At 63.3% G+C, this 22,797-nt stretch overlaps 5 protein-coding genes across 10 annotated transcripts; 3 read left to right on the forward strand and 2 right to left on the reverse strand.

Moving 5' to 3' along the window:
* Window positions 1-1,195: 1,195 nt before the first annotated feature.
* Window positions 1,196-3,140, forward strand: LOC104050497 (probable G-protein coupled receptor). The gene has a single exon (XM_064453955.1). It carries the CDS (start codon window positions 1,248-1,250, stop codon window positions 2,475-2,477), a length of 1,230 nt encoding a protein of 409 aa, XP_064310025.1. The 5' UTR covers window positions 1,196-1,247; the 3' UTR covers window positions 2,478-3,140.
* Window positions 3,141-3,736: 596 nt separating this feature from the next.
* PCBP4 (poly(rC) binding protein 4) lies at window positions 3,737-10,195 on the reverse strand. Its single transcript, XM_064453953.1, has 13 exons — window positions 9,997-10,195; window positions 8,273-8,388; window positions 7,927-7,950; window positions 7,816-7,848; window positions 7,429-7,545; window positions 7,195-7,323; window positions 6,827-6,955; window positions 6,506-6,580; window positions 6,293-6,337; window positions 6,066-6,141; window positions 5,630-5,682; window positions 5,000-5,169; window positions 3,737-4,668 (listed from the first exon to the last, which is right to left on the reverse strand). Exons 2-13 carry the CDS (start codon window positions 8,366-8,368, stop codon window positions 4,353-4,355), a joined length of 1,263 nt encoding a protein of 420 aa, XP_064310023.1. The 5' UTR covers window positions 8,369-8,388; window positions 9,997-10,195; the 3' UTR covers window positions 3,737-4,352.
* Window positions 10,196-11,365: 1,170 nt separating this feature from the next.
* On the reverse strand, window positions 11,366-13,161 carry LOC104041868 (putative protein-lysine deacylase ABHD14B). Its single transcript, XM_064453957.1, has 4 exons — window positions 13,008-13,161; window positions 12,469-12,678; window positions 12,052-12,293; window positions 11,366-11,707 (listed from the first exon to the last, which is right to left on the reverse strand). Exons 2-4 carry the CDS (start codon window positions 12,674-12,676, stop codon window positions 11,525-11,527), a joined length of 633 nt encoding a protein of 210 aa, XP_064310027.1. The 5' UTR covers window positions 12,677-12,678; window positions 13,008-13,161; the 3' UTR covers window positions 11,366-11,524.
* A 133-nt stretch (window positions 13,162-13,294) lies between these two features.
* LOC104044387 (protein ABHD14A-like) lies at window positions 13,295-15,460 on the forward strand. The gene is made up of 4 exons (XM_064453956.1): window positions 13,295-13,955; window positions 14,103-14,218; window positions 14,585-14,820; window positions 15,088-15,460. Exons 1-4 carry the CDS (start codon window positions 13,708-13,710, stop codon window positions 15,268-15,270), a joined length of 783 nt encoding a protein of 260 aa, XP_064310026.1. The 5' UTR covers window positions 13,295-13,707; the 3' UTR covers window positions 15,271-15,460.
* A 495-nt stretch (window positions 15,461-15,955) lies between these two features.
* ACY1 (aminoacylase 1) lies at window positions 15,956-21,975 on the forward strand. 6 transcript variants are annotated; one of them, XM_064453968.1, is made up of 15 exons: window positions 15,956-16,051; window positions 17,222-17,354; window positions 17,976-18,040; window positions 18,593-18,697; window positions 18,823-18,917; window positions 19,113-19,189; window positions 19,457-19,546; window positions 19,791-19,847; window positions 19,957-20,030; window positions 20,133-20,182; window positions 20,378-20,522; window positions 20,606-20,674; window positions 20,769-20,848; window positions 21,136-21,196; window positions 21,332-21,975. In XM_064453968.1, exons 2-15 carry the CDS (start codon window positions 17,246-17,248, stop codon window positions 21,494-21,496), a joined length of 1,242 nt encoding a protein of 413 aa, XP_064310038.1. In that variant the 5' UTR covers window positions 15,956-16,051; window positions 17,222-17,245; the 3' UTR covers window positions 21,497-21,975. The 6 variants fall into 6 exon arrangements, with proteins under 6 accessions (XP_064310038.1, XP_064310037.1, XP_064310040.1 ...); XM_064453967.1 differs by having other exon boundaries at window positions 16,016-16,157; XM_064453970.1 differs by having other exon boundaries at window positions 16,016-16,157; window positions 19,791-19,829.
* The last annotated feature ends 822 nt before the right edge of the window (window positions 21,976-22,797 follow it).

Below are 22,797 nucleotides of genomic sequence, written 5' to 3' on the forward strand. Positions count from 1 at the left end.
GCACCCTGTTGTGGCCATCTGGTGCTGACAGCCTTTGGGTGAAAGCTGGTGGCTTTGCAAGCCAGGTGCCCTCAACACCTTAGCAAGGCACATGGCTTATGCCCATCACCATGACATCAGAGCTACAGATGATGAGCAAGATGTGCTGCCCTGCCTGGGTATGGAGGAGCTCATCCATCCACCCATCCAGAGGGTGAGTGACTGCCCTCCCTTTGGTGCCCTACTTGATGCCGTGCCTGCTGCTCTGGCCCAGCCCGGCGCCCATGCCAAGCACATCTCTGTGTGCATGTGTGCCCCCTCTGTGTGCATGTGTGCCAGGGATGGGCAACTCCTGCCTGCATTACCCCAATGCCCCATGGATGCTCCAGAGCATCCATGTGCCAGCGGGGAGAAGACGCTGTAGTCCTGCATGTAGGTCTGTTGCCTGAGCCCTGGGGACCTCAGGGCTGAGCTGTCCTTGCAGAAGGTCCAGGCCTGGCACAGTGGGTGGAGGGCAGAGGGCTCGGGGACCCTGGTCCCCCCTTCCTGAGCCCCTGCTGGCTGCTAGGACCCAGCAGCTGTCCTCGTGGGGCTGCCACGAGTGCAGGCAGTGCAGGCAGCGCCCGGGAGTGACAGCTGGTGCCATCCGCAGCTGGCGGGCTGCAGGCAAACAGGATGACGAGCGGGTGACGGGGTGTGGGGAATGGGGAGTGTGGCCTTGCACAGAGGCTGGCAGCCCCTGTCCTGCTGCAGGAGCGACGCTGGCGAGAAGGACCCCCATCAAGGAGGGGAGCATCACCCACCTCCCCAGGAGCAAAGGTGCGCTGGGTTCCCCACACCCACCCAGGGGTGCCCCACAGCTAGAGCAAGGAGTAGGGATGGGGCAGGCGGGTTCGTGCTGTCCCTCCTTGGGGTGAGGTGGGGCAGGGGGACAGGATGTCAGCCTGGCACAGGTGCCCACAGGTCGTGGCAGTGCCCTCCCTGGCCCAGCTGGGGACAGACTGGGCGCCAGCCCTGGGCTAGGCAGGGTGCTGTGACCTTGCTGGGCACCTCTCCCTGCTCCAGCATCTCAGGGGGGTTCAGGTCATCTCCAGGGTCCTCTGTGGCTTTTCCTCAGTTTGGTCCTTCTCCTTCACATCCTGCTCCCCTCCTCAACAGGCAAGGAAAAGACAGCGGCCATGGTTGTGGTGGGGTTTCCGTCTAAGGGATGCAGGAGAAGAGCCCTTGTTGCCCAGGCACCGGAGCTGCTGGCTTAGTCCTCAGGGGGGATGGCGAGCCAAACAGGGCTGAACACCACAGACTACCTAGAGCCACTCTCTGTCCCTGAGCAGTCTATCGCCCAGGAGGTGGTGAGCCTCCTCTGCATGGTCCTCCTCACCCTCATTGCCCTGGTAGCCAACACCGTGGTGATGGTCGTCATTCTCAAAACTCCTCTTCTCAGAAAGTTCATCTTCGTCTGCCACCTCTGTGTGGTTGACCTCCTCTCTGCCATTTTCCTCATGCCCCTGGGGATCATCTCCAGCTCCTCCTGCTTCAACAGGGTGATCTACAGCATTGCCGAGTGCCAGGCCTTGATATTCTTGAATGTCTGCTTCATCAGTGCCTCCATCCTTACCATCTCCATCATCAGCGTGGAGCGGTACTACTACATTGTCCACCCCATGAGGTATGAGGTCAAGATGACCATCAGGCTGGCAGTGGCTGGAGTTATCTTCATTTGGGTCAAGTCTGTTCTTATCACTGTCTTGGCATTGGTGGGCTGGCCTCAAGGCAATGGTGCCACCAGTGCCAGCCGCTGTACGGTCTACTGGAGCCCTGGGGCCCACAAGAAGGTTTTTGTGATCATCTTCAGCATCATCTGCTTTGTCCTGCCCACCATCATCATCTTTGCTGTCTACTGCAGTGTCTACCGTGTGGCCCGGATGGCATCCCTGCAGCACGTGCCTGTGCCAGCACAGGGAGCTGCACCAAGACACCGATCCGACTCCATTGCCAGCCAAGTGACCATCATCACCACCAGGAACCTGCCACTGCCCAGGCTGACACCAGAGCGCTTTTTGGGAAGCAACAAGGCCATTCTCACCTTGGTCCTCATTGTGGGACAGTTCTTGTGCTGCTGGCTGCCCTTCTTTGCTTTCCACTTGCACTCCTCTTTTGCTGCTGGCACGGTGGGTGGTGGGCATGGGGAGATGGTGGTCACCTGGATTGCCTATTCCTCCTTCGCCATCAATCCATTCTTCTATGGGCTGCTGAACCGCCAGATCCGGGAGGAGCTGGCCCGGCTCCGGCGCAGCTGTCTCAACCAGCCGCTGGGCCAGGAGCTCTGTCTTTCTGTCTCCGAGGCCTCTGTCCAGGAAAACTTCTTGCAGTTCCTCCAGAGGGCGACTTGCACACTGGAGACCCATGCCAGCTGCATCAGCCCCAGCCCCAGGAACAGGCTGGACCAGACCAAGATGGGCTTCCCCATCCCAGGTCAAGTTCCTGAAGAGAGCAGCTGAAGAGCAGGGGGCTCTGTCCCACTGTGCTGGGCAGGAGGGTGGGCAGGGGACCCAGCCTCTTGGGTTTGGAGGCGTCCTTGTTCAGTTTTTGCCTCTTCTCTGAGCTTATGGTAGAAGATAGTTTTTCTCTGCCTGGAGAAGACAGCAGACCTGGGGACACCTCGTCTCCCTTCTGCAGGCTGGGATTTTCTCTGGCTCCACTAGCACAGCCCAGTTGCATGGACAGGCTCTCCCTGGGACATGGGAAGCCAAGGGGCTTCTACACAGTGGCAGGGGAGGGGGTGCCTCCATCTCTGTCACCCTGCTGGGACCACTCACGGCCAGTGGGGAAGAGCAGAGGTCCCTCACACCCTACCCGGGAGCAATGACCCAGCTAATACCACTAACACCAGTAACACCAGGGCCCCATGCACCCTGATGAGCCTGTATGGCTGTCATGGAACAGGTTGTTTCATCCTTGGCTGTTTAACCCAAAACTAACATCTGGGTGGAGAAGCTCCTGTCACCCACAGTACTTATTAGGAGGATGGCACCCACAGGACTGGCTGTGGTTGTGTCTGTTTTTCCTGCTGGCGTAGCAGCATGCAATGCCCACCAGCCATGCCCAGCTGTGCCCTCTGTCCCCCCTAGCTAGCAGGGGCTGCCCCTCCAGGGGGGATGTTGGCTGGCCGGGGGTCCATGCTGGGCTGTTTAAAGACACAGCTGCCCAGCTGAAGCCCAGCCAGTGGTGCCATGTGCCAGCCAAACTGGGCTGCTGGCCAGAGGTATGCTGGGGTAGACATGGCAGCACAGGGAGGCTGTGTGGGGCACCCCTGGGCAGCAGCAGCAGCCAGAGGGGACCAGGAGGCACTGTCCCCCTTCAGTCTCATCGCTTCTGCAGGACTTGGGAACCCTCCCATCCAGCCCCACAGCGCAAGCAAGGGGACTGGACTCTGCTGGGGGGAACCCTGGAGGGGTACATCAACCCCAGCCCTCAACCAGAGGTTCCAGGGATGGTTCTGGCACAGTGGCTTGGAGACCCCCCTGCCCTAGTAATAACTGGGGTGCTGGGAGAGAACTGCCCCATGGCCTCGCAAAATGCCCCATGGCAAGGAGGGGGCTCCAGGAAGACCCCCAGAGAACCTGGGGCTGAGAGCCAGCACCCCCTGGCCACAGGGATGCCCCTCCGGCCACCACCCCATGTACCCACAAGCTGGGACTTCCCTTGGTGTGGGGACGTGTCTCAACGCAGGGCAGGGGATATTACTATTTTTATCGTGTAAATTTTATCTTTTTATTAAACCATTGATAAGTTACAAAGGAGGAAAAATATAGACTTATATATACAGCATTTCAAAGCCAGCAGGGACTGGCTCTTGGGTGGGGTTGCTGGGAGGCAATTGCCCCAGGATGGCCTGGGGAGGGCCCCCCACCAGAGCCAGGGGACTGGGGAACGCCAGAGAGGCCAGGCAGACTCTCATCTAGCAGGACCCTCCTTTTGGGTGCCAGCCAGAGGGTGGGCAGGAGCAGGACAGCAGGGTGGGCAGGGTGAGGGGCAGGAGGCGGAGGTCCCAGCCTGGCACAGGGCACTGGAAGGGACCCTGGGCTGGCAGAGACAGCCCCCCCCCCACCTCATACTGGGGCACGTGATCCCCATGCAGGAAAATCAGGAATGGGGGCACACCGCTGCCGGGACAGGCAGCAGGCAGTGGAGCAGCCCTTTTGTCCAGCAGGCATTGCCGCCAGGAAGACCCTTCCCTTCCCTGGGGTCAGGGCAAGGGAGGCATCCATGGGCATGGGGCACCTGGCAGGGGCTGGGGGACAGGGTGGGTGGCAGGGAGGTGTCCCTGGCGCTGGGTCGCACCCCAGACCCCCTCACCCACCCACCAGCGGGACTCAGTAGGGTGAGAACTTTTGCCGGTCAGCTTTCTTGGTGCCGTTGGCTGCCGAAATCTTGGTCGTGTAGCTGGCAGTGCCGCCGTTGGGACCCGCCACGGAGGATGGGGTCAGTGCCAGGAAGGACACCGGCTTCAGACCGATGAAGTTGGAGAGGGAGATGGTGTAGGGGGTGCCCAGCAGGGCTGGGGGGGCCGGGGCAACAGCGGGCAGTGCTGTGCTGGAGCCTGGGGCGAGGGGCTGGGAGAAGCCCATGCCGAGGTCCACAGAGCCAGGGCCCAGTGGTGCCGGGGAGGTAGATTTGGCTGTCTCTAAGCTGCAGAAGTGAGAAGAAGGGTGGGGTGGTGAGTACCATGGCAACAGAGTAGGTCCCCCATCTCAACCTGCCTGTCTTAGGGTGCAGGGACCATGCGCCCCATTCCTTGAGGCACAGGTCTCCATGGCATATCCTGGGCATCTTGCTGGGCTAAAAAGCTGGGGTTCAAACCCCATGGGGTCCCAGATCCCACACCTACCATCTCAGGACCTCAAAGCACCACCCAGCTCATCCTTGCTGAGCATGCTGTGGGTGGTATCCTGCACAAGCTGCATCGGGGTGCTGTAGAGGTGCTGGCTGCCAGTGTTTCCCCTCCCAGGCTGGCACCTACCAAGCTGTGATGAGGTACTGAGCCAGGGTGATGTTGATGGGGGACCCTGTGATGGTCACATGCCGCTCACTGGAGCCCTCAGTCTGGTTCCCAATCTTGATGTGGGCGCCCGACATCTGCCGGATCTCACTGATCTTGCTGCCATGCCGGCCAATGATGCAGCCAATGAGCTGGAGGAGCAGGGACTGGGGTGAGCTGGGAGCAGCTGGAGGAGCCATGCTGAGTAGGGAGCTCCCAGGGGCTCACCCAGCTACTCCCTAAGCCTGGGAGGAGTGGGGAAACTGAGGCAGACACCAGAAGGGCAGGGCACTGCTTTCCTTGGGCAGACCCTGCTTTTTGGTCTCACTCAAGCCACCCCCCCCCGCCCAGATGGCATCACTGGTGTGCCACATCCCAAGGCTGTTTCTCGGTGTTGGCCAAGCCTTTTCTCCCTCCTCCACCTCAGTTTCCCTTGTCTTCCAGCTGCTTCTGCCCCAGCAGCCTATCCTGCTCCTGAGCTCTGGGGGCTGGGGCAGAGCCTACAACTGTGTGGGGTGGCGGGTGCTGGGCCCTGCAAAGTGGCTGCAGGGTGGGACACATGGGTGGGGCCAAGCTGTGGTTTCCCTTGCCATTCCTGGGACCCACACATACGTCGTTGGGCACCAAGAACTCCTGGGAGCTGCTCTGGGAGCTGGTGTCCAGGCCTGGAAGAACAAACAGGGATGTTAGCCATGGGGTCTGGGTCTCCAGCAGCCCTGTGCACCCACCCCAGCCCCATATTGGGACAGTCAGTGGCCCTGGGGTCAAACCTGAAGGATCCCTGGGGAGAGGCAGGGAGGATGGGACATGGGGACCAGTTGTAATTTTGTGCCAGTGCTCCCCTACTGCAGGTTGGGTGGCTCTGGTGGGTGCAGGGGCCTCAGAAAATCAAGGATGGTCATTCTGGGGGGCAGGCAGCCATGTCAGGGGGGCCGGGAGCAGAGAGGGTGCAGGGGACAGGGACCCCCTCATTAGGGCCAGGTGGCTGGGTGGGTCAGGAGGGGCACCCCACATCCCCAGCCCTGGGGGAGGCATGGGAGATGCTCACCTGGCACCATGGAGGGTGCATGGCCCAGGGAGGCAAAGGGGAGCGCGTGCCCTGACAGCTGCTGCAGCTTCGTCACCTGCCCGGGCAGTGGGAGGAAGAGGAAGGAGGCATTAGGGGTGACGGCAGAGAGTACCCTATCCACTCCTGGAGCCAGACGCTGGCATCCCGGTGGGCACAGACCCGGAGCCCATGGGAGCAGGTGTTGGCTGCCATGGGGATGGACTCACCTCTGTGGGAGAGACCCCACTGTACTGGCCCTGCATGGAGAAGCCCTGGTAGAGGAAGGAAGGGGCATCAGTGGTGGGTCCAGGTGAGGACCCCTGCCTCAAGCCACCCCCTGGGACAGGGATGCCATTCTGAGCCCACTGGAGTTGCCCCTTGCTAGCAGAGGCTAGCCCCCCCAGTCAGCCTGTGCCCCCACAGGGGCTGCGGCCCCTTACCTGGTTGGCAGAGAGCAGGATGGTGCCCAGGGAGAGGCCGGGGTGGTAGGGGATGGTGGCCCCCTTCGGAGGCGACTGGAGAGGGAGGGAAGGAGGCGGAGGGGATGAGAGATGAGATCAAATACCCCTGCAGACCCCTGGATTCCCTTTGCCCCCCCCACGCCCCCAACAAGCTGGGTATGGCCCCCAGTACCACTGAGGCAGGGTGTTCTTACAGGCTTCAGCACAGGGGGACCCCAGTGCCCAGGTCCACGTGGGCACAGGGAGCCCTGGGGCAGGCAGTGCATGCCCCCTGGGCTGGGCATGGGGCTCAGCAGGTACCTCCAGGATGACAGCGCAGATCTGCCTCACACACTGGATGATGGTGTCTGGCACCCCAGAGACAGTGACAGCCCGTTCAGTGGAGTTGGGCAGCAGGTCGCCAGCCACTTGCACCTGCGCCCCCGTGCTCTGGAGAGGGCAAAGGGAGATGCTGGGGTGCCTCAGCCACACCCCCAGCACCTCACACCTCCCCTGTTCACTCCTTGGCCTCTGGAGACCTCTGTAGGACCTGCAGGGTGATGCTCCACTCCTGCAACATCTGCATCACCTCCCACAGCTCCCGTGGGACCACAGCAGCCCCTGTGCTGAGGGCTCCATGTCCCTTGGGGGAAAAGGGGAGCCCTCACCCAGGGCACCCTCAACCTCACCTCTCGAATCTCCCGAATCTTAGTTCCCGCCTTGCCGATGAGTGAGCCGCACTGGCTGGCTGGGATGACGAGGCGCAGTGTCACCGGTGCCCGGCCCACTGCTGCCCCATCACTCCCCGCTCCCAGGTCCTGCAAGGCCAGGGGGAAGATGCAGTGTTGGACCCCGATGAGCCCACCAGCATGGGGCAAGTGCTCCCAGCTCAGGAAGCACCTGGCAGGGCGGGTGCTGCCTACCTCCTCCAGCTTGAAGGCGATCATGGAGACGGCACGGAAGACGGCATCAGTGGAGCCGGTGATGGTAGTGATGCGCTCGGGGCAGGACCCCTCTGAGATGGTGATGCGCGCACTGCTCTGGGGATGGTGTCACACCCCGTCAGGGACATTGGAGGCCCTGAGCTTGATGTGTCCCCCCCCAGGAAAGAGCTCACCAGGAGTGGCCTTGATGCCTGTGGACCTGGGCTTTCCCTCTCCCACCTGCCCCAGGCAGCCTTCCCTGGGGTGTGGCCGTGTCTCCCATGGGTCCACCTGGGAATGGGGGTGGCCAGGGGCTTGGCACATGGGAGCCACCAGGTGCAGGCAGGACAGGCAGCAGGACCTGGCAGCCCCCCAGCACACCCTTACCTGCTCTCGTATCCTCTTAACAGTCTCTCCTTTCTGCAGGGAGAGGAACAGGGCGAGTGGTCAGGTCCAGGGGAGCCCGGGGCTGGCAGTGCCCCAGACCCCAAATCTTACCTTGCCAATGATGCTGCCAATCTCCTGCAAAGGCAGAGATGAGGGTGGCCTGTCAGCAGGCAGCTCCCTGCCTGCCACATCCCTCCTCTGCCCACAGCCTGGCCAAGGGGCAACAGGCAGGCCCTGCCCCGTGGCCACTGGGTGGCTTGCTGGTGACACTGGGGCATGCAAACAGGCTCCTCTGTGGCTTAGATGGGGGAAGAAATCCTTCTGGGAATGCTGTTCCCAGGCAGATAGGGAGTAGGGGAGAAAAACAGGGCATGGCAAGGAGCTGGTGCTCCAGCATGACCCCCCACCCAGGGCATTGCTGACCCCCCCGAGCAGCTCCAAGTACCCTGGCTGTTACCTTGCCATGCATGAGCATGCGGAGGGTCAGGGTGATGCTGAGCTCCGTCTCCTCAGGGCTGCCGCCCACACCGTTGGCTCCATCTGGCGATGCCATGGTGGGAGGGTGAGCTGAGCCTGCAGGACACAGTAGTCTCCAGAAAGGGGGTAGGCCCTAATTAACGCCCCCCAACCCCAAATCTGCAACCTGAAAAGCACCATGGCTGTGAAGAAGGGAAACTGAGGCAGGGGCAGCACTATGCCCTCCTCTGGTGGGGGAGGCTCGCACAGCCCCATGGACCCAGGGCCCCACCAGCATCCTGCACCCCTTCCAGTAGCTCCCCGAAGGGACCTGCTGCCAGATATCTATCTGAGCCTGCAGGCAGCTGCGTTTAACCTGACCTGCACATGGCCCTTGGCCAGAGCCGGCACCCCCATGAAGCCAGGAGCTGGATGGATATTAGGGGGGAAGCGGAAAAGTGTGGTAAATGTGTCTGTAGGAAGGGGTTTAGTTTGCAGGTGCTTGCTGGGGTGGTGGCACGTAGGGTGGGGGGGGGCAGAGGTGGCCTGAGTGTTCTTGCAGGCTGTGCAAGCCTTCCTCTTTCTCCTCCTCCCTTCCCCCTGCCTGTGCACAAAGTCCCAGGGGAAACTGAGGCAACCTCCCTGATGGGGACTGCCAGCTCGATGCAAGCCACAGCATGATGCCCAATGCACGAAGCCGCTGCACCCTGTCCCCCCCCAACCACCCCAGGGCTGCCCCTGAACCTTGGGCCTGGGGAATGGGGGCGGCTGGGACCCCGCAGTGCCAGTGCAGGGCCAGGAGGAGGACAATCGCCGTGTGTCCAGGCATGGGTGGGCGGCTGTGGCACCGCTGGCTCCCAGCAAGCTGGACGATGCCAAGCAGCTTTGAAACAAAGCACCCGTGTTGGGGCTGGGGCCTGTGTCTGTGGGCATGGCGGGGGGGGGGCAGTTATTTTAGGTGCTGGCAGGACTTGCCACCGCTATGGCACATCTCCTGCATCAGGGTAATGGGGCAGGGTGTGGCAAGCCGGCTGCCCTTGTACCCCATAAGTGCTACGGCTTGCACCCCTGGGGTGGTTTGGACCCACCGTCTTCACCCCACCGTTACCAGGGGCTGCAGAAAGGGGGAAAGTCTAGGGAAGGGGCAATATTCCCCTTCCCAGTGGAGGTGAACCTGAAACTGGGGGGGTGGGGGTGGTACCGCCTGTAACCCTCCTCCTCGCAGCATCTGGAGCCGTGCATGGTGCCGGTGGGGCTTGGCAGCCAGCTCGGGTTCCTCGTCCCCCCGGGGATGAAGGGCTGCAGTGACCCACCGGGGACAAAAGGTCCCACCGGGAAAAGAAGGAGGGGGCTGGCGGTGGGGCAGGGGGGAGGCGGCAGGGCCACGGGTGTCCCCCCACTGCCACAGGCGATGTGGGGGGTCCGCTGGCGGGGGGGGCTGCTCTCCCCCAGGTGAGCCAGGCTGGCAGGGACCCTAAAGGCCCCCGTGATGGGCACAGGCCACCTGCTCCGTTCTGCGGCTGGCGTCGGGACAGCCACTACGCCGGGCACCGCCCGTCCTTCGGAGCACCTTCAGGTGGCAAAGGGAGGTGACGGGGTGGGGTGGGGGGACACACACAGAGGAAGAAGCCCCCAGCCCGTCCCAGGGGGAACCTCTCTCCGCTCGCCCTCCCGGCCGCCACAAGCCCCCCGGCCCCCGCGGGAAGGGGCCTGGCGGGTGGGTACCTTTCCGTGCGCCTCGTCCCTCCGCCGCCGGCCACCCCGCTCAGTGCCACATTGTCCCCGGCGGCGCCCAGTGACACCCGGGGCAGGAACAATGAGCCGCTTGACAGGCCAGGGCCAGGCTGGCAGCCCGGGCCCCCACCCCGGTCCACGCCGGGGCCCCCCTCGCTCTTCCCCTCTCCCACATCCCTCCCTCCGGGATCCTATTACAGCGGATAAGAGACACTAAAAGAAACAATGCACCCTGGGTAAGGCCATCTGCCACCGCTGGGGACATTCCTGTCCCCCCTGCCCCCCCGCTTTGGCTCACACATCGCCCCTCTTTGTAATTGCGGTTTTTTTTTCCTGGAAGCTGATCAGCTGGCAGGGCTGGAGAGCTCAAGGACACCGGACAGGCAGGGACGGGACGGTTGGCACCCCAGGGCCCGCCAGCACCCAGGGGTGCTGCTAGGGGGGAGCGCTTGGGGGGGGGGCGGGAGGTACCCCTGTATGGGGGGGCTGGGACTGCAACAGGGGAGCTAAACTGGGTGGGGGGTGAAGGATGCTCCAGACGGGGGTCCTGCCTTACTGCCAGGGCAGGGATGGGCTCCAGCACCCCTGGCACTACCCCGTGCTCCCTGCACGGGTGTCCTGCGCCCACAGACAAGTGTGGGGCCCCCCCGCTACCTCCCCCACTAAATCCTCCTGGGCCCTGGCGTAAGCAGCTAAAGCCCAGGCAGCCTTGGGTAAGGGGGGGCACCGGGGGGACACCCTGCTGCCGGCTCCATCTGTGTCCCTGAGTGCCCGGCACAGCAGCACTGAGGGAGCGGGAAGGCAGGTGGCAGGCAGGGGGCTTGTCCCCCTGTCTGTCCTGCCAGACGTCTGTCAGGCCTCCTCGCCCGCCCCCCAATCTGTTCATGGCAGCCACTTGTTTGGTAAATCTGTCCCCCCGCCTCCCTGGGGCACTGGGCTGCTGCCAGCACAGGCAGGAGCCTGCTGGGGGGCTGGCAGTTCCCTTTTAAGACCCTGTGGATTACCCTGGGCTTGGGTGCCTGCCAGGAGGGGTGGGTGGAGGAAGAGGAGGATGAAGAGGAGGCTGGCAGACTGAGGACACAGGTGCCACTGCCCCGGGGGACCTACCTGTGCCCAAGAACAACCCTGGGGCTCCCCAGGCACTCTCGAAGGCTCACAGGGGTCCCGCCAGAGGTGATGAGTGGGCTCCAGAGGCCTTGCAGCTGGCACTCACCAACCTACAAGGCAATGCTCCCCAAATGTCCTATCAGTGACTGCACCTCCCCTGCTGTCACCCCCCAAATGTGCACGCGATGGCAGCCACAGAGGAGGTGGGGATCAGGGTACGAGGAAGGAAGGGTGGAAAGAAGTGGGAGGAAGGTGGCAGGGAAGTGGTGGTGGTTTTATTTGGTCGCAAGGGAGGCTGGGTGGGGAGACCAGCTGAGCAGCTGGGTTAGCGCAAGGGTGTGTCCACAACACAGGAGAGATGGGTGGGATGGCCACACCAGCTCCATGGGCTTCTCCATGCAGCCCATCCCACTCACTCCAGCTGCTGCAGGAAGGCCAGGAGCCCGTGGTGCCACTCGTCAGGCTTGTCCAGGTAGCAGGCGTGTCCAGCACCCTGCAGCACCAGCACGTGGTGCTTGGGAAGGTGCTGCAGGTTGTTCAGGCTGGCCTGCCCAAGCTCTGCATCCTGGTCCCCGTACACGATCAGCGTGGGTGTCTGCAGAGAGGGAATGCACCCTGAGCCTGCCAATGGCATCCAGGCACCCGCTCCTCCTGGCCAGGGACACCCTGGGGCCAGGAGATGGAGGGAAGACACTTGTCCTTCTACCCTGCCCACCACGAGGGGAAACGGAAGCTCAGACTTCTGGATCTCTTAATACCCCCTCTTTCCCTCCTGCTACCCTACAGTCACATTCCTTCACCATCACATTTCCCTTTTCCAGTGGCAATGGGGTTTCTGGCCTGTTTGGTCTTTCCCCTGGCCAACCCCAGAGCCAGGGTCCCCTCCTTACTATCCCCTCCCAGTTCCCCAACCTCCCTCAATCTCCCTCCAGGCCCTACTTTGATCTCGGTGTACTGCTCCGCTGTGAATTTCTCAGTGCAGATGGGTGCCACGGGCACATATGCCTTCAGCAGGTGGCTGTGCTGGAAGAGGAAGGGCAGGGAGTACATGCCACTGAGTGACGGGCTGATCACCACGGCTGGACCCAGGCACAGAGCCTCAAAAACTGCTTTCAGGAAAGCTGCCGGCGCTGGCTGGCCCACGGGTGCTGGGGCCACAGCATCCTTTGAGCGCCCCAGCCCTGAGCCATGGGAGACAGAAGTTGCCGTGTCACACTCTCTGGAGCCTTGTGACAGGAAGAAGCTGGCACAGCAGGATGCTGGGGTTGCCATCCTGGCACCACAAATGCGAGTGGCTGTATCAGCTCCCCCCGGCCCACACCTTGTTCCAGGGCCATGCTATCCACCATGCCTTACCCGGCAGGTCGATAGCCACAGCCCGGTAGCCGTTTTGGGCCAGTGTGGCAAGTGTCTGCAGCTGAAGCCAGGTGTCAGAGGAGAAGCGAATGCCATGCAGCAGCAGCACCGTCAGCTTTGGTGCTTGCTGGGCTGGCTCAGCTTGGCGGTAGAAGAGGGTTTGGCCTTCCACCGTGACGGTGCTCTCGGTGAGCTGTGGGGTGGCCATGCCTGGGCGGTTGAGAGAGTTGTTGGGGGGGGTTAGATGTGGAAATGGACCCAATATGCGCGACAGCCCTGTGCGGCCTAGAGGAAAGGCTGGCCCCGGTGGGATGCCAGTGTCCTGCTGTCAAGGCCTGGTGGTCGTGGAAAGGCAGCCGGGCTGTAGCACTGGCACCGGGAAGACAGGGGTTACATTGGCAGCACCTTTCCTTCTGGGGGACACCGACAGGGAACTGGCCCCAGGGTGGGTGCCCGGGGCTGCTCGCCCCTGCCAGACGGGCTCACGGGCCCGCTTCTGCCTCAGTTTCCCCTCCGGGCGCTGGGCTGGCAACCCTTACCTGCTCCTCTGTCCCCGGTGCCGGGCGCCGCTCGCCTCCCGCTCCCCACCGTGCCGCGGGGCTGGGGGTGCCGCGCCCCAGGTCCAGAGGCCGCCGGGGCGGGGCGGGGCGGGGGAGGCAGCGAGCGGTGGCACCGCCTTACGGAGCACAAGGCCCGCGGCAGGCCTCGGAACGGCCGCCGCCCCGCCGAGCCGAGCCGAGCTCCGCCGAGCCTAGCCGAGCTTCACCGAGCCCCGCCGAGCCCCAGCCGAGTCCTGCCGAGCCCCAGCCGAGTGCTTCCGAGCTCGGCCGACCCCCAGCCGAGGCCCAGCCGCGACCGGGGCTCCTTTCCCGGTGCCGGCCGCTTCTTCCCGAGACCTTGGTCCTTGGTCCGGTGGGGCCCCGGCGAGGCTCGGTGCGGTGGGCAGGACCCCGGCTGACAGCCCTTGGGGCCTGCAGCGCTGCGGCTGCCCGCCAGGCGGAGCCCGGGGCCGTGGGCGCGACGCCGTGAGGGCCGGGGCCGGGGGCGTCGCATGTCCCGGCTGGAGCCGAGGGGTTGCGGGGCGGGTGGCCGGAGGCAACGGGCGCTCGGGAGCCGAGCGGGGCCGGCAGCGAGGGGCGCAGGCCGGGCCGGAGCCGAGGAGAGGGCCGTGGTCTGCAGCAGTGGGGTCTGGGACTCCCAGCCCCTCGCTGCCATTTTACTTCTCCAGGGGGAGCAGAGATGCCACCTGCCCGCTGGCGCCTGGGGCTCCTGCTCCTCGGGGCGCTCCTCACCCTTGTCCTCTACCTCCTGCTCCCAGCTCCCCAGCCTGAGCAGCGCTCTGTGGGTACCTGGCCTGACAAGAGGAAGTGGGGCTGGCAGGCAGCCAACACCACTGCACGAACAGCAATGGCTGCAGGAGAGCCCCCCGTCTTCTACCGGGAGGTTTCTGCAGGGCCACAGGCCAGCGGGACTGCCAGCCCCGGGAGGTGGGTCAGCCTGCTGGCTCCTGTGGCAGAGGAAGGTGGTGGGTGACAGTTCCTGGGGATCGGTCTCCACCAGCCCTCATGGCTGCTGGATGGCCATGGGTATGCCATCTTCCCTGATGCCCTTCCCGCCTGTCTTCCCCACCGCAGGCCCGATGTCCTGTTCCTGCACGGCCAGGCATTTACCTCCAAGACGTGGGAGGCTTTGGGCACGCTGGCACTGCTTGCCAGAGAAGGCTACCGTGCGGTCGCAATAGATCTGCCTGGTAGGACCGCAGCACTGCGCTCTAAGTTGATCCCTCTGGGCAGCTCCTGTCCCTCACCTCAGCTACCACTGGGCTCTGGACCTCTTCAGGGAGGGTTCTGGACCTCTAGGAAACTAGCGGTTGTCCCTGGGGCAGTGTGCCTGGGATTTGGTTTTGCCCCGGGACATTGACCTTTGTGGCCACCCAAACCCTTTGGCTGGGTTGGCTAGGTCCAGCTGGTGCATAGCTGTGGCTGTACAACTGCTGGGGCTTGAATGGGTGCCCATTTTTGGCCAAGCCAGCTGATCCTTGGTGGGGAGAGACCACTGCAGGCTGCATGATCCCCCCCTGCCCTGTGCCCACCTGGTGTCCTCTGCCCCATGCCAGGCTACGGAGATTCGCCCCGGGCTGAGATGGTTGCCACGGCACAGGGCCGGGTGGCCTTCCTGGACCGCATCCTCCAGGAGCTGGGCATGCGGAGGCCTGTTCTCATCAGTCCCTCCATGAGCGGCCGCTTTGCCCTGCCCTTCCTCCTGGTGCGGGGGGACCGGCTGGCTGGCTTCGTGCCCATTGCGCCTGTGGGCACCAAGGACTACACTGCTGAGCAGTATCGGCAGGTCCAGGTGAGGTGGGTTGCTGGCTCCTGGAGAGTCCCTGGGTGCTGGCAAGCCTTGTGGGTGAGCTGGTTGTGGGGTGGCATGGAGAGTGACCCTGTTTTGGGGTGAGTGAGGGGAACCTATGCCCCCCAGCTCATGGTGGGGCTGGCACCTGCCTTCCCTCGGCTTTGCAGCCCCCCATGATAATAGATGGAGGTGGGCAGAGTGCAGGGGAAGCCTGGTGGCCATTTCCCCCTCTGACACAGCTCTGGTTTTCTCTCTCCCCTTACCAAGACGCCCACCCTCATCCTGTATGGTGACCGTGACACAAGCCTGGGTCCCCAGGCCCTGCAGAGCCTTCAGCACCTCCCCAGGCACCATGTGGCTGTGGTGCCTGATGCTGGCCATGCCTGCTACCTGGACAAGCCGGAGGACTTCCACCGGGCCCTGCTCGGTTTCCTGCGCCAGCTGAAGTGAGCGCTGCCTCGTCCCCTGCTGAGCAGAAGATGAGGGGCCAGGGTGTCCCAAGGGACTGGGGTACAGGCATGAAGGGTGCTGTGCTCTTTTAGGGTGTCCCCAGGGTGGTGGGAGGGACGACTGAGGGTGTCCCTTGCTGGCAGGACAGGGTGTTTTCTGTCATGAGGCCAATAAACTGATGCTGCTCTGGTTTCTGCGTGTGTCCCCAAGCGCCGCGGGGCCCCCGGGTCTCCAGCCCCATCTCTCTGCCTCACGTATGGGGCAGGAGGGCGCCCGGCCCAGCCCCTGCCTGCCCCCTGCCCTGCTTGGCCCTGCCCGCCGGCTGCGGGGCGGAGCGGAGCGGGGCCTGGGGCGGAGCGGAGCGGGGCCGGGGCGGAGCGGAGCGGGGCGGGGCCTGGGGCGGAGCGGAGCGGGGCCGGGGCGGAGCGGGGCCTGGGGCGGAGCGGAGCGGGGCGGGGCCTGGGGCGGAGCGGAGCGGAGCGGGGCCGGGGCGGAGCGGGGCCTGGGGCGGAGCGGAGCGGGGCGGGGCCTGGGGCGGAGCGGAGCGGGGCCTGGGGCGGAGCGGGGCCTGGGGCGGAGCGGAGCGGGGCGGGGCCTGGGGCGGAGCGGGGCGGGGCCTGGGGCGGAGCGGGGCCTGGGGCGGAGCGGGGCCTGGGGCGGAGCGGAGCAGGGACTAGGGCGGAGCGAAGCGGGGGCTGGGGCGGAGCGGGCCCGGACCCGGGGCCCGGGCGGGATCGGGGCCGGGGCGGAGCGTGCAGGCGCAGGCGACAGCAGCGCGGAGGTAGGGCCGGCGGCCGGGAAGCGGGATCGGGCCAGCAGCACCCGGCAGCCCGAGGGGGGCTGCCTCGGTGCCTTCGTCCCCCCGCAAGCCTGGGCCTCTCGCCACGGTACCCTGCACCCCTCGCACCCCTAACCACGTTATCCTTGCACCCCTACCCCGTAACTCCTGCACCCCTAACCTCGGTACGCTGCACCCCCAACCACGGCATCCTGCACCTCTCTGCCCTCCTGCTCGTGCTACACATGTACCCCAATAATGCGACCGCTGCACTGCAACCCATGCAGCACCCTCATGCCCCCTGCACCCCCCTGCACCCCTAACCACGGTATCCTACCCTCTCTTCCTCCCTCTGCACCCCTGACCACAGTACCCCTGCACCCCTACCCCATGGTACCCTACACTCCCCGCGACCCTAACCATGGTGCCCCTGCACCCCCACTGCAGTACCTCTGCACCCAGCTATGCCACCTCCCTAAACCCCAGCCGTGGTACCCCTTGTTCCCCTTTGCACCCCTAGCCACAGTACCCCTGCACACCCCTGCACCCTTAACTATGGTCCCCCTGCACCTCTTTTGTAGTCCTTCTGCACCCCCTAGTCCTATATCCCACCAGTGTTCCCCTTCACCCCTTCTGCTGCACCCCCGTGGGCCCCTAAGCATCCCGTGTCCTCCTGCTTCCCCTGGCCAGCCCCCCTTTCCTTACATGCACCTCCTTACACCACCGTCCTGCCTTCCCTGCCTGCATTCCCCGACATCCGTCAGGACACCCGACCACTGGCTAACCCTGACCACTGCATGCTCCTGCCCCATACATCCTTCTTCCTCCCATAATCCCCTTCTCCACCTTGCTTTCCTCTCTACTAGCCACCTACACCCCAGCTAGCCCTATTCCAAAGCTCACCCCTCGCTCCATGCCTGGGAATCACAGCTTGCCCTGGCACTGCATTTGGGGCAGGAACATGCACTTTGCCATGAAAGGATGGTGTGGGGGGTACCTCCGACCTGCCCCTGTACCCAAGTGGGGAAGACTTCTCCTATGACGGCTGCGTCCTAGGACTTGCGCCAGGGAGACCTTTGCCCCATCCCACGTTGGTTTCTGTGACGACCGAGCTTGCCGGCGGACTTTGGAGGGGCCAGCGGGTGATTAACCATCTTCCCATTCTTCCCCCAGAGCTTTACAGCCCTTGTCCCTGCCATGGCACCTGGGAAGCCCGGGAAGAGCACAGGGGCCTCGGAGCACCCCTCGGTTACACTTTTCCGGGAGTACCTGAGGATCGACACCGTCCACCCCAAGCCTGACTATGGTGAGGATGTGGGGGATGGGACAGGAAGCTCTGGCAATATGGCTTCTTCTCTTCTACCTTGTAGCTCTGGTCTTTGAACCCAGGTGCCTGAGTCCTTGGATGGGGCTGTTTTGATTGTGGTGTTAAGTGGACACCTTTGTGCCTTATCTCTGCTGGCGCCTTTGGTTGGGGCAGGGACGTCTCGAGTACACCCAGAGTGGCCATTTACTTCCTCCACCCCCATGCCCCAGGGCCTCCCTTTTCCATGCTGCCCTGGCCTGGGACGGATGCTTTTGATAACCTTATTTAGATCTCCTGTTAACTTTTCCATCCTCCCACTAAAGTACATTGAGATTTTTTTATTGGTGAGGAGGACCTATGGAGGACCATCCCCCCTGAACTTGCTCCCTTCAATATTGATTTTTTCATGTTCCCCTAGTCCTCACCCCAATGGGATGGTGATGAACTGCTCCTGTCCCCACTTGCAGCCACTTCTCTTGCTCAGGACCTCCATCACCTGCCCTCTCTGGTCACTTCTTTCCTTGGCCTGGGAACCCTGGAGAGCCTTGGGGTCCCTTGGGGGTTCCAGTGGGAGGGGAGGGAGATCCCAATGTAACTCCAGCCATCCCTGCTCCTCCCCAGATGCGGCCGTCCGGTTTCTGGAGCGCATTGGCACCAACCTGGGCTTGGCCTGCCAGAAAGTGGAGGTGAGCGAGGCAAGAAGCAGGCCTGAGTTAGTCCATCCATCCATCCATCTGTGCCCAGGACCTTAGTGACCGGTCTGTTCCCCTGCCCACCACCCTGGAGCTGGGCAGGAGTGAATCCCCACGCCTGTAATCCTCTGCTGACCTGAGCCCTTCCTTAAGCCTGTATTGGGCCGGTCCCTGCTGACCTTTGCGGCTGCCTGTGCTATGATTAGCCGGGGACCTGGCAGGGTCATGTTGCCTGGGGATGTCTCTCCTGCTGGGCACCGGCTGTCCCAGGGGACTCACGGACACTGGGGAAAGACACTGGGTTCATCTGCCCTCCTCCATCTGAATGGCAGCCAGGTCTCGCGCCCACAGCCAGGCTACATCTGACTCTGGGGGTGCAGGCATGCCTGCTCCTGCTGCCTGCCCTCTCCCAGTGGACAAAGGGGTGACCTGCCAGGTAGCATCAAGAAACTTTTCCCAGACTGATGCTTTTCAGCTCCAGCCTGCTGGTCCCAGCCCCTCTGTCCCCAGCCTGGACCCTGGTAACATCCTGCCCTTGCCCTACAGGTGTGCCAGGGCCATGTGGTGCTGATCCTGACCTGGCAGGGCACGAACCCCCTCCTGCGCTCCATCCTCCTCAACTCCCACACCGATGTCGTGCCTGTCTTTGAGGTGCTGGGACAGGGCAAGGGGTGGGACAGGCATGGCAGGGCGGACTGAGGGTGGCAGGCAAATGGGAGCTGGTGCTGCTGGTGACTGCCATGCCTCTCTGCTGTCATGGCTGCTGTTCCCTGCAGGAACACTGGACCTACCCACCCTTCGAGGCTGTTAAGGATTCACAAGGCAACATCTATGCCCGGGGTGCCCAGGATATGAAGTGTGTCTCCATCCAGTGAGTGGAGGGGTCTGCACCGGCTGGGGGAAGCAGGCACATCATGAGGGTGCCTCTGAGTGATGCAGGACAGAATGCCACCATCCCCAGGGTCCCTGGGGCTGTAGGTGCCACTGCTTGACCCCCTCTGGGGTGGCTTAGGGCACACCAGCCCCTCTTCTCTTGTGATACCCAGGCACCATCTTCTCCCCACAGGTACCTCGAGGCCATCAGAAGGCTGAAGGCAGAGGGAAAGTGTTTTGCCCGCACCATCCACCTCACCTTTGTGCCTGGTGAGTCCCCAGGGTGTCCCCTCTCAGGGGGACAGGAGAAGATGGCATCTGGGTGATGCTCTGGAGTTCCCTGTGGTGTGGCAGCCGGGCAGCCCCCTGCCAGCCTCTCTGGATTTTGAGCTCCCCTAGATTGGGGCTGGAGGGGTTTCCAGATCCAAGGACATCTGGTGCACTGGTGACACCCAGGCTGGTGTGGAAGGAGGACCGGGGGATGGTGGGCTGGGGGATGCTCCAGTTCCTTCCTCCATGCCAGACTCTCCCCTGCAGACGAGGAGATGGGTGGACACAAAGGTATGGAGATTTTCGTACAGCGCCCCGAGTTCAGAGCACTCAATGTGGGCTTCGCCCTGGATGAGGGTGAGTGGACAAGGGCTGGCACAGGGACGTGTCTCCTCTTGGCACACACCCCTCTGCCTGTTGGCATCACCCCCTGGGCACCGGCACCCAGCACTGCTTCTGGCGACCCCCTCAGGGGCTCCTTCCCCCAGCCAGTGACCCACACGGTGCTGGCCTGGAGGGGAAATGCTGCCAGGGCACAACAGAGGGGGACAAATTGTGGCATGCCTGTGCTCTGCTGACCCCCAGTCTGTGCCCACCACAGGCCTGGCGAGCCCATCCGACACCTTCAGCGTCTTTTATGGTGAGAAGAGCCCATGGTGTGAGTAGCTGCATGCCCATCACCCTATCCCTGGCTCTGCTGAGCGCTGGGGCAACACTGCCACCCTGGGCTTTCTGCTCAATGCGTTCCTCTCCCCCTGCTGCTGCAGGGATAAAGGTGAAGTGCATGGGTAGCCCTGGGCACGGGTCCCGCTTCATCAGCAACACGGCAGCTGAGAAGATGGTAAGAGAGGGTGTACACCCTGCACACACCTCCTGCCTGCCCTGGGGCTGCCAAGCACCTGCCCGCAGGGCTGGTCCTCACCCCCCATCCTTCCATCCCCAGCACAAAGTCATCAGCTCCTTCCTGGCCTTCAGGGAGAGCGAGAAGCAGAGGTAGGAGACGGACAGCAGTATGGTGGTAGCTTCAGTTTGGTCCATGGAGGGGGTCCTTGGGATCCCAAGCCAGGGTCTGATCCAGTGCTGCTGCCCTGTGCATCAGTTTCCCCATTTGGGGGTGACGGTGGGGTGGGAGAGTGCTTCCCCTCCTCCCCTGGTGGCAGAGGGTGACTCTCCCATGCATCCCCCGAGGCTCAAGTCCGACTCAAGCCTGACCCTAGGGGATGTCACCTCGCTCAACCTGACCATGCTGGAGGGGGGTGTCTCCTTCAATGTGGTGCCCTCCGAGATGGCGGCCAGCTTTGACATCCGAATTCCACCCACCATGGACCTGAAGGTGGGTGTCAGACTGGCCCCACCTGGGAGGGGAGCAGGTAGGGGGGTACCCTGCTCACACTTCTCCACTGGTCTCTGCCTCAGGCCTTTGAGGAGCAGGTGGCTGCGTGGTGCCAGGCTGCCGGGGATGGCGTCACCTATGAGTTTCACCAGGTGAGGGATCTCAGCCACCCAGGTGCATCATGCCCATCCCTCCCCTGCCATGTGCCCACCCCGCCGCCCCTCACCTGCCCTCTCCCTCCATCAGAAATGCATGGACCAACACATCACCTCCACCGAGGAGTCAGACCCGTGGTGGAAAGCCTTCAGTGGGGTCTGCAGGGACATGTGAGTAATGTCCCCAGGAAGGGCAGGACCCTGGCAAGCACACGGGGACATCCTCCGGTTGGAGCCAGGTGGTCCCTGGGGGTATCAGGGGTCATGGCAGTGGTTGGGAGGAGACTCTGCATGCCATGCCAGGTCATCTCCCTGTGCCCTCCCCAAAAGGGATGGGATTGAGTGTCCTGCAGGACTCAGGGACCTTCCTGGCATGGTCTCTTTACCCACGGGGCGACATGGGGACAGGAGACCTGGCTGCCTCCGTGCCTGTGCTGATGCAAGGTCTTCCTTGTCAGGAAGCTGCAGCTCAAGCTTGAGATCTTCCCCGCTGCCACCGACAGCCGCTACATCCGTGCGGTGAGTGTGATACAAGCCCACCCATGGGTCCCCTACCTAGGCTGAGACTTGGATCCCCAAGGAGCCATGCCTGGGTGGAGGGGGCACATGTTGCCTGTCCCAGCCCTGGCCTCACCCAGTACCCTCCATCCCCAGGCAGGACACCCTGCTATTGGCTTCTCACCCATGAACCGCACCCCAGTGCTGCTCCACGACCACAATGAGTTCCTCAATGAGCAAGTCTTCCTGCAGGGAATCGACATCTACACCCGCCTCCTGCCTGCCCTGGCATCAGTGGCCTCGCTGCCTGGTGAGGGCTGAGTGCCCTGGTGAGGGGCAGGACAGGGGGGTGCCAAGTAGTGGGACACAAGGCTTTAAAAAAGGGGCAGGGGGTGGGCACAGCCAATGTCTGCCAGCATGCCAGGGACCCAGCTGCCATCATGGCGTGTTGGCTGTGCTCAGGGCTGGCCGAGTGGCGATGCCTGTGCCAAGTGTCCTCCCTGTGCCCTCGAAATCTGGGCCCCAGCAATCAGCCCTGTGCCCACCAAACGGTTGTGTCCCCCTTGCCTGGCTGCCACCAGAGCCCCATGCCTGGGTGCCTCCTGCCTTTCCTGCTGTTGGCTATGCCTCCCTTGTCCCTGTGCCATCTCTGGCTGCACTGGCTGTGGGGTAAGGGGCTGTCTGGTGCCCTGCTCTGCCTGCCTATGCCTCGTCCTGCCTCCCTGCCCACTTGCTGGGGGAGCTGGGGCCAGCGCCCCCATCCTCCCCATGCAGGTCAATAAATCTCCTTGGTAAGCACAGGAGTGGGGATTCTGTCTGTCTGTCCGTGGTGCTGCCCGTTGGGTCTCAGGGGGCCAAGGCACCGCAGATTTCCTCAGCATGGGGCTGTCTGCTGGAGTGCTCCCCTGGTTTTGTCGGGTTGTGGGACGATGCTACAGGCAGGATCCTGCCTGGTCAGGCTGTGGGGCCGCTGTTTGGAAGCTTCCACTCCAGATTAGCCTCAGGGTGCCAGGGGGAGCAGGAGCAGCCAGTGGTGCTGGGGTTTATCCTGCTCCCTCCCTCCCATTAGCTCCTGCCATGGTGCCACTCCCCCAAACCCTTGGGTCCGGGCAGGCAGCATGCGGGTCTGAGCAGGCAGTAAGCATGCCTGCGGGCTGCATCTCCTCCCTGCTCTTACCAATTCTGTGCTGCTCTCCAGCACCCGGGGGTGCTGGATCTGTCCCAGAGTCATGCTGTGCCACCCACCCCTGTGGTCTTCCCTGGGGAAACTAGGGCCATGGGCCAGCAAAGGGCTCGCTGAGTGGAATTGAAGTGGTTTTGTCCCAGGTCCGGGGGGGGTCATGGAGCTGCGCCATTAGAAAAGATTGAGGGTGAGCTGGAACCCCCCCATCCTCCTGCCCTGCTTTTCACTGAAGCTGCCCCTGTGCCAGGCTAGGAGAAGGGATGAGGCTGGTGGCAATGCAGTGCTGCAGGAGAAGCCACCAGCTCTTCAGCTTCTTCCTCTCCATCCAGGGTAGGGGGAAAGTCCAAGGCTTTTGGGAGAGGGGGACACCTGCCCGTGAGCCAAGGCTCACCAGGGGCGCTTGTGTGGATTCTCTGATGTCTCATGTGGCCATGTCCCC

This window comes from Phalacrocorax carbo, chromosome 6 (genome assembly GCF_963921805.1).
Source record: "Phalacrocorax carbo chromosome 6, bPhaCar2.1, whole genome shotgun sequence".
Classification (NCBI taxonomy): Eukaryota; Metazoa; Chordata; class Aves; order Suliformes; family Phalacrocoracidae; genus Phalacrocorax; species Phalacrocorax carbo.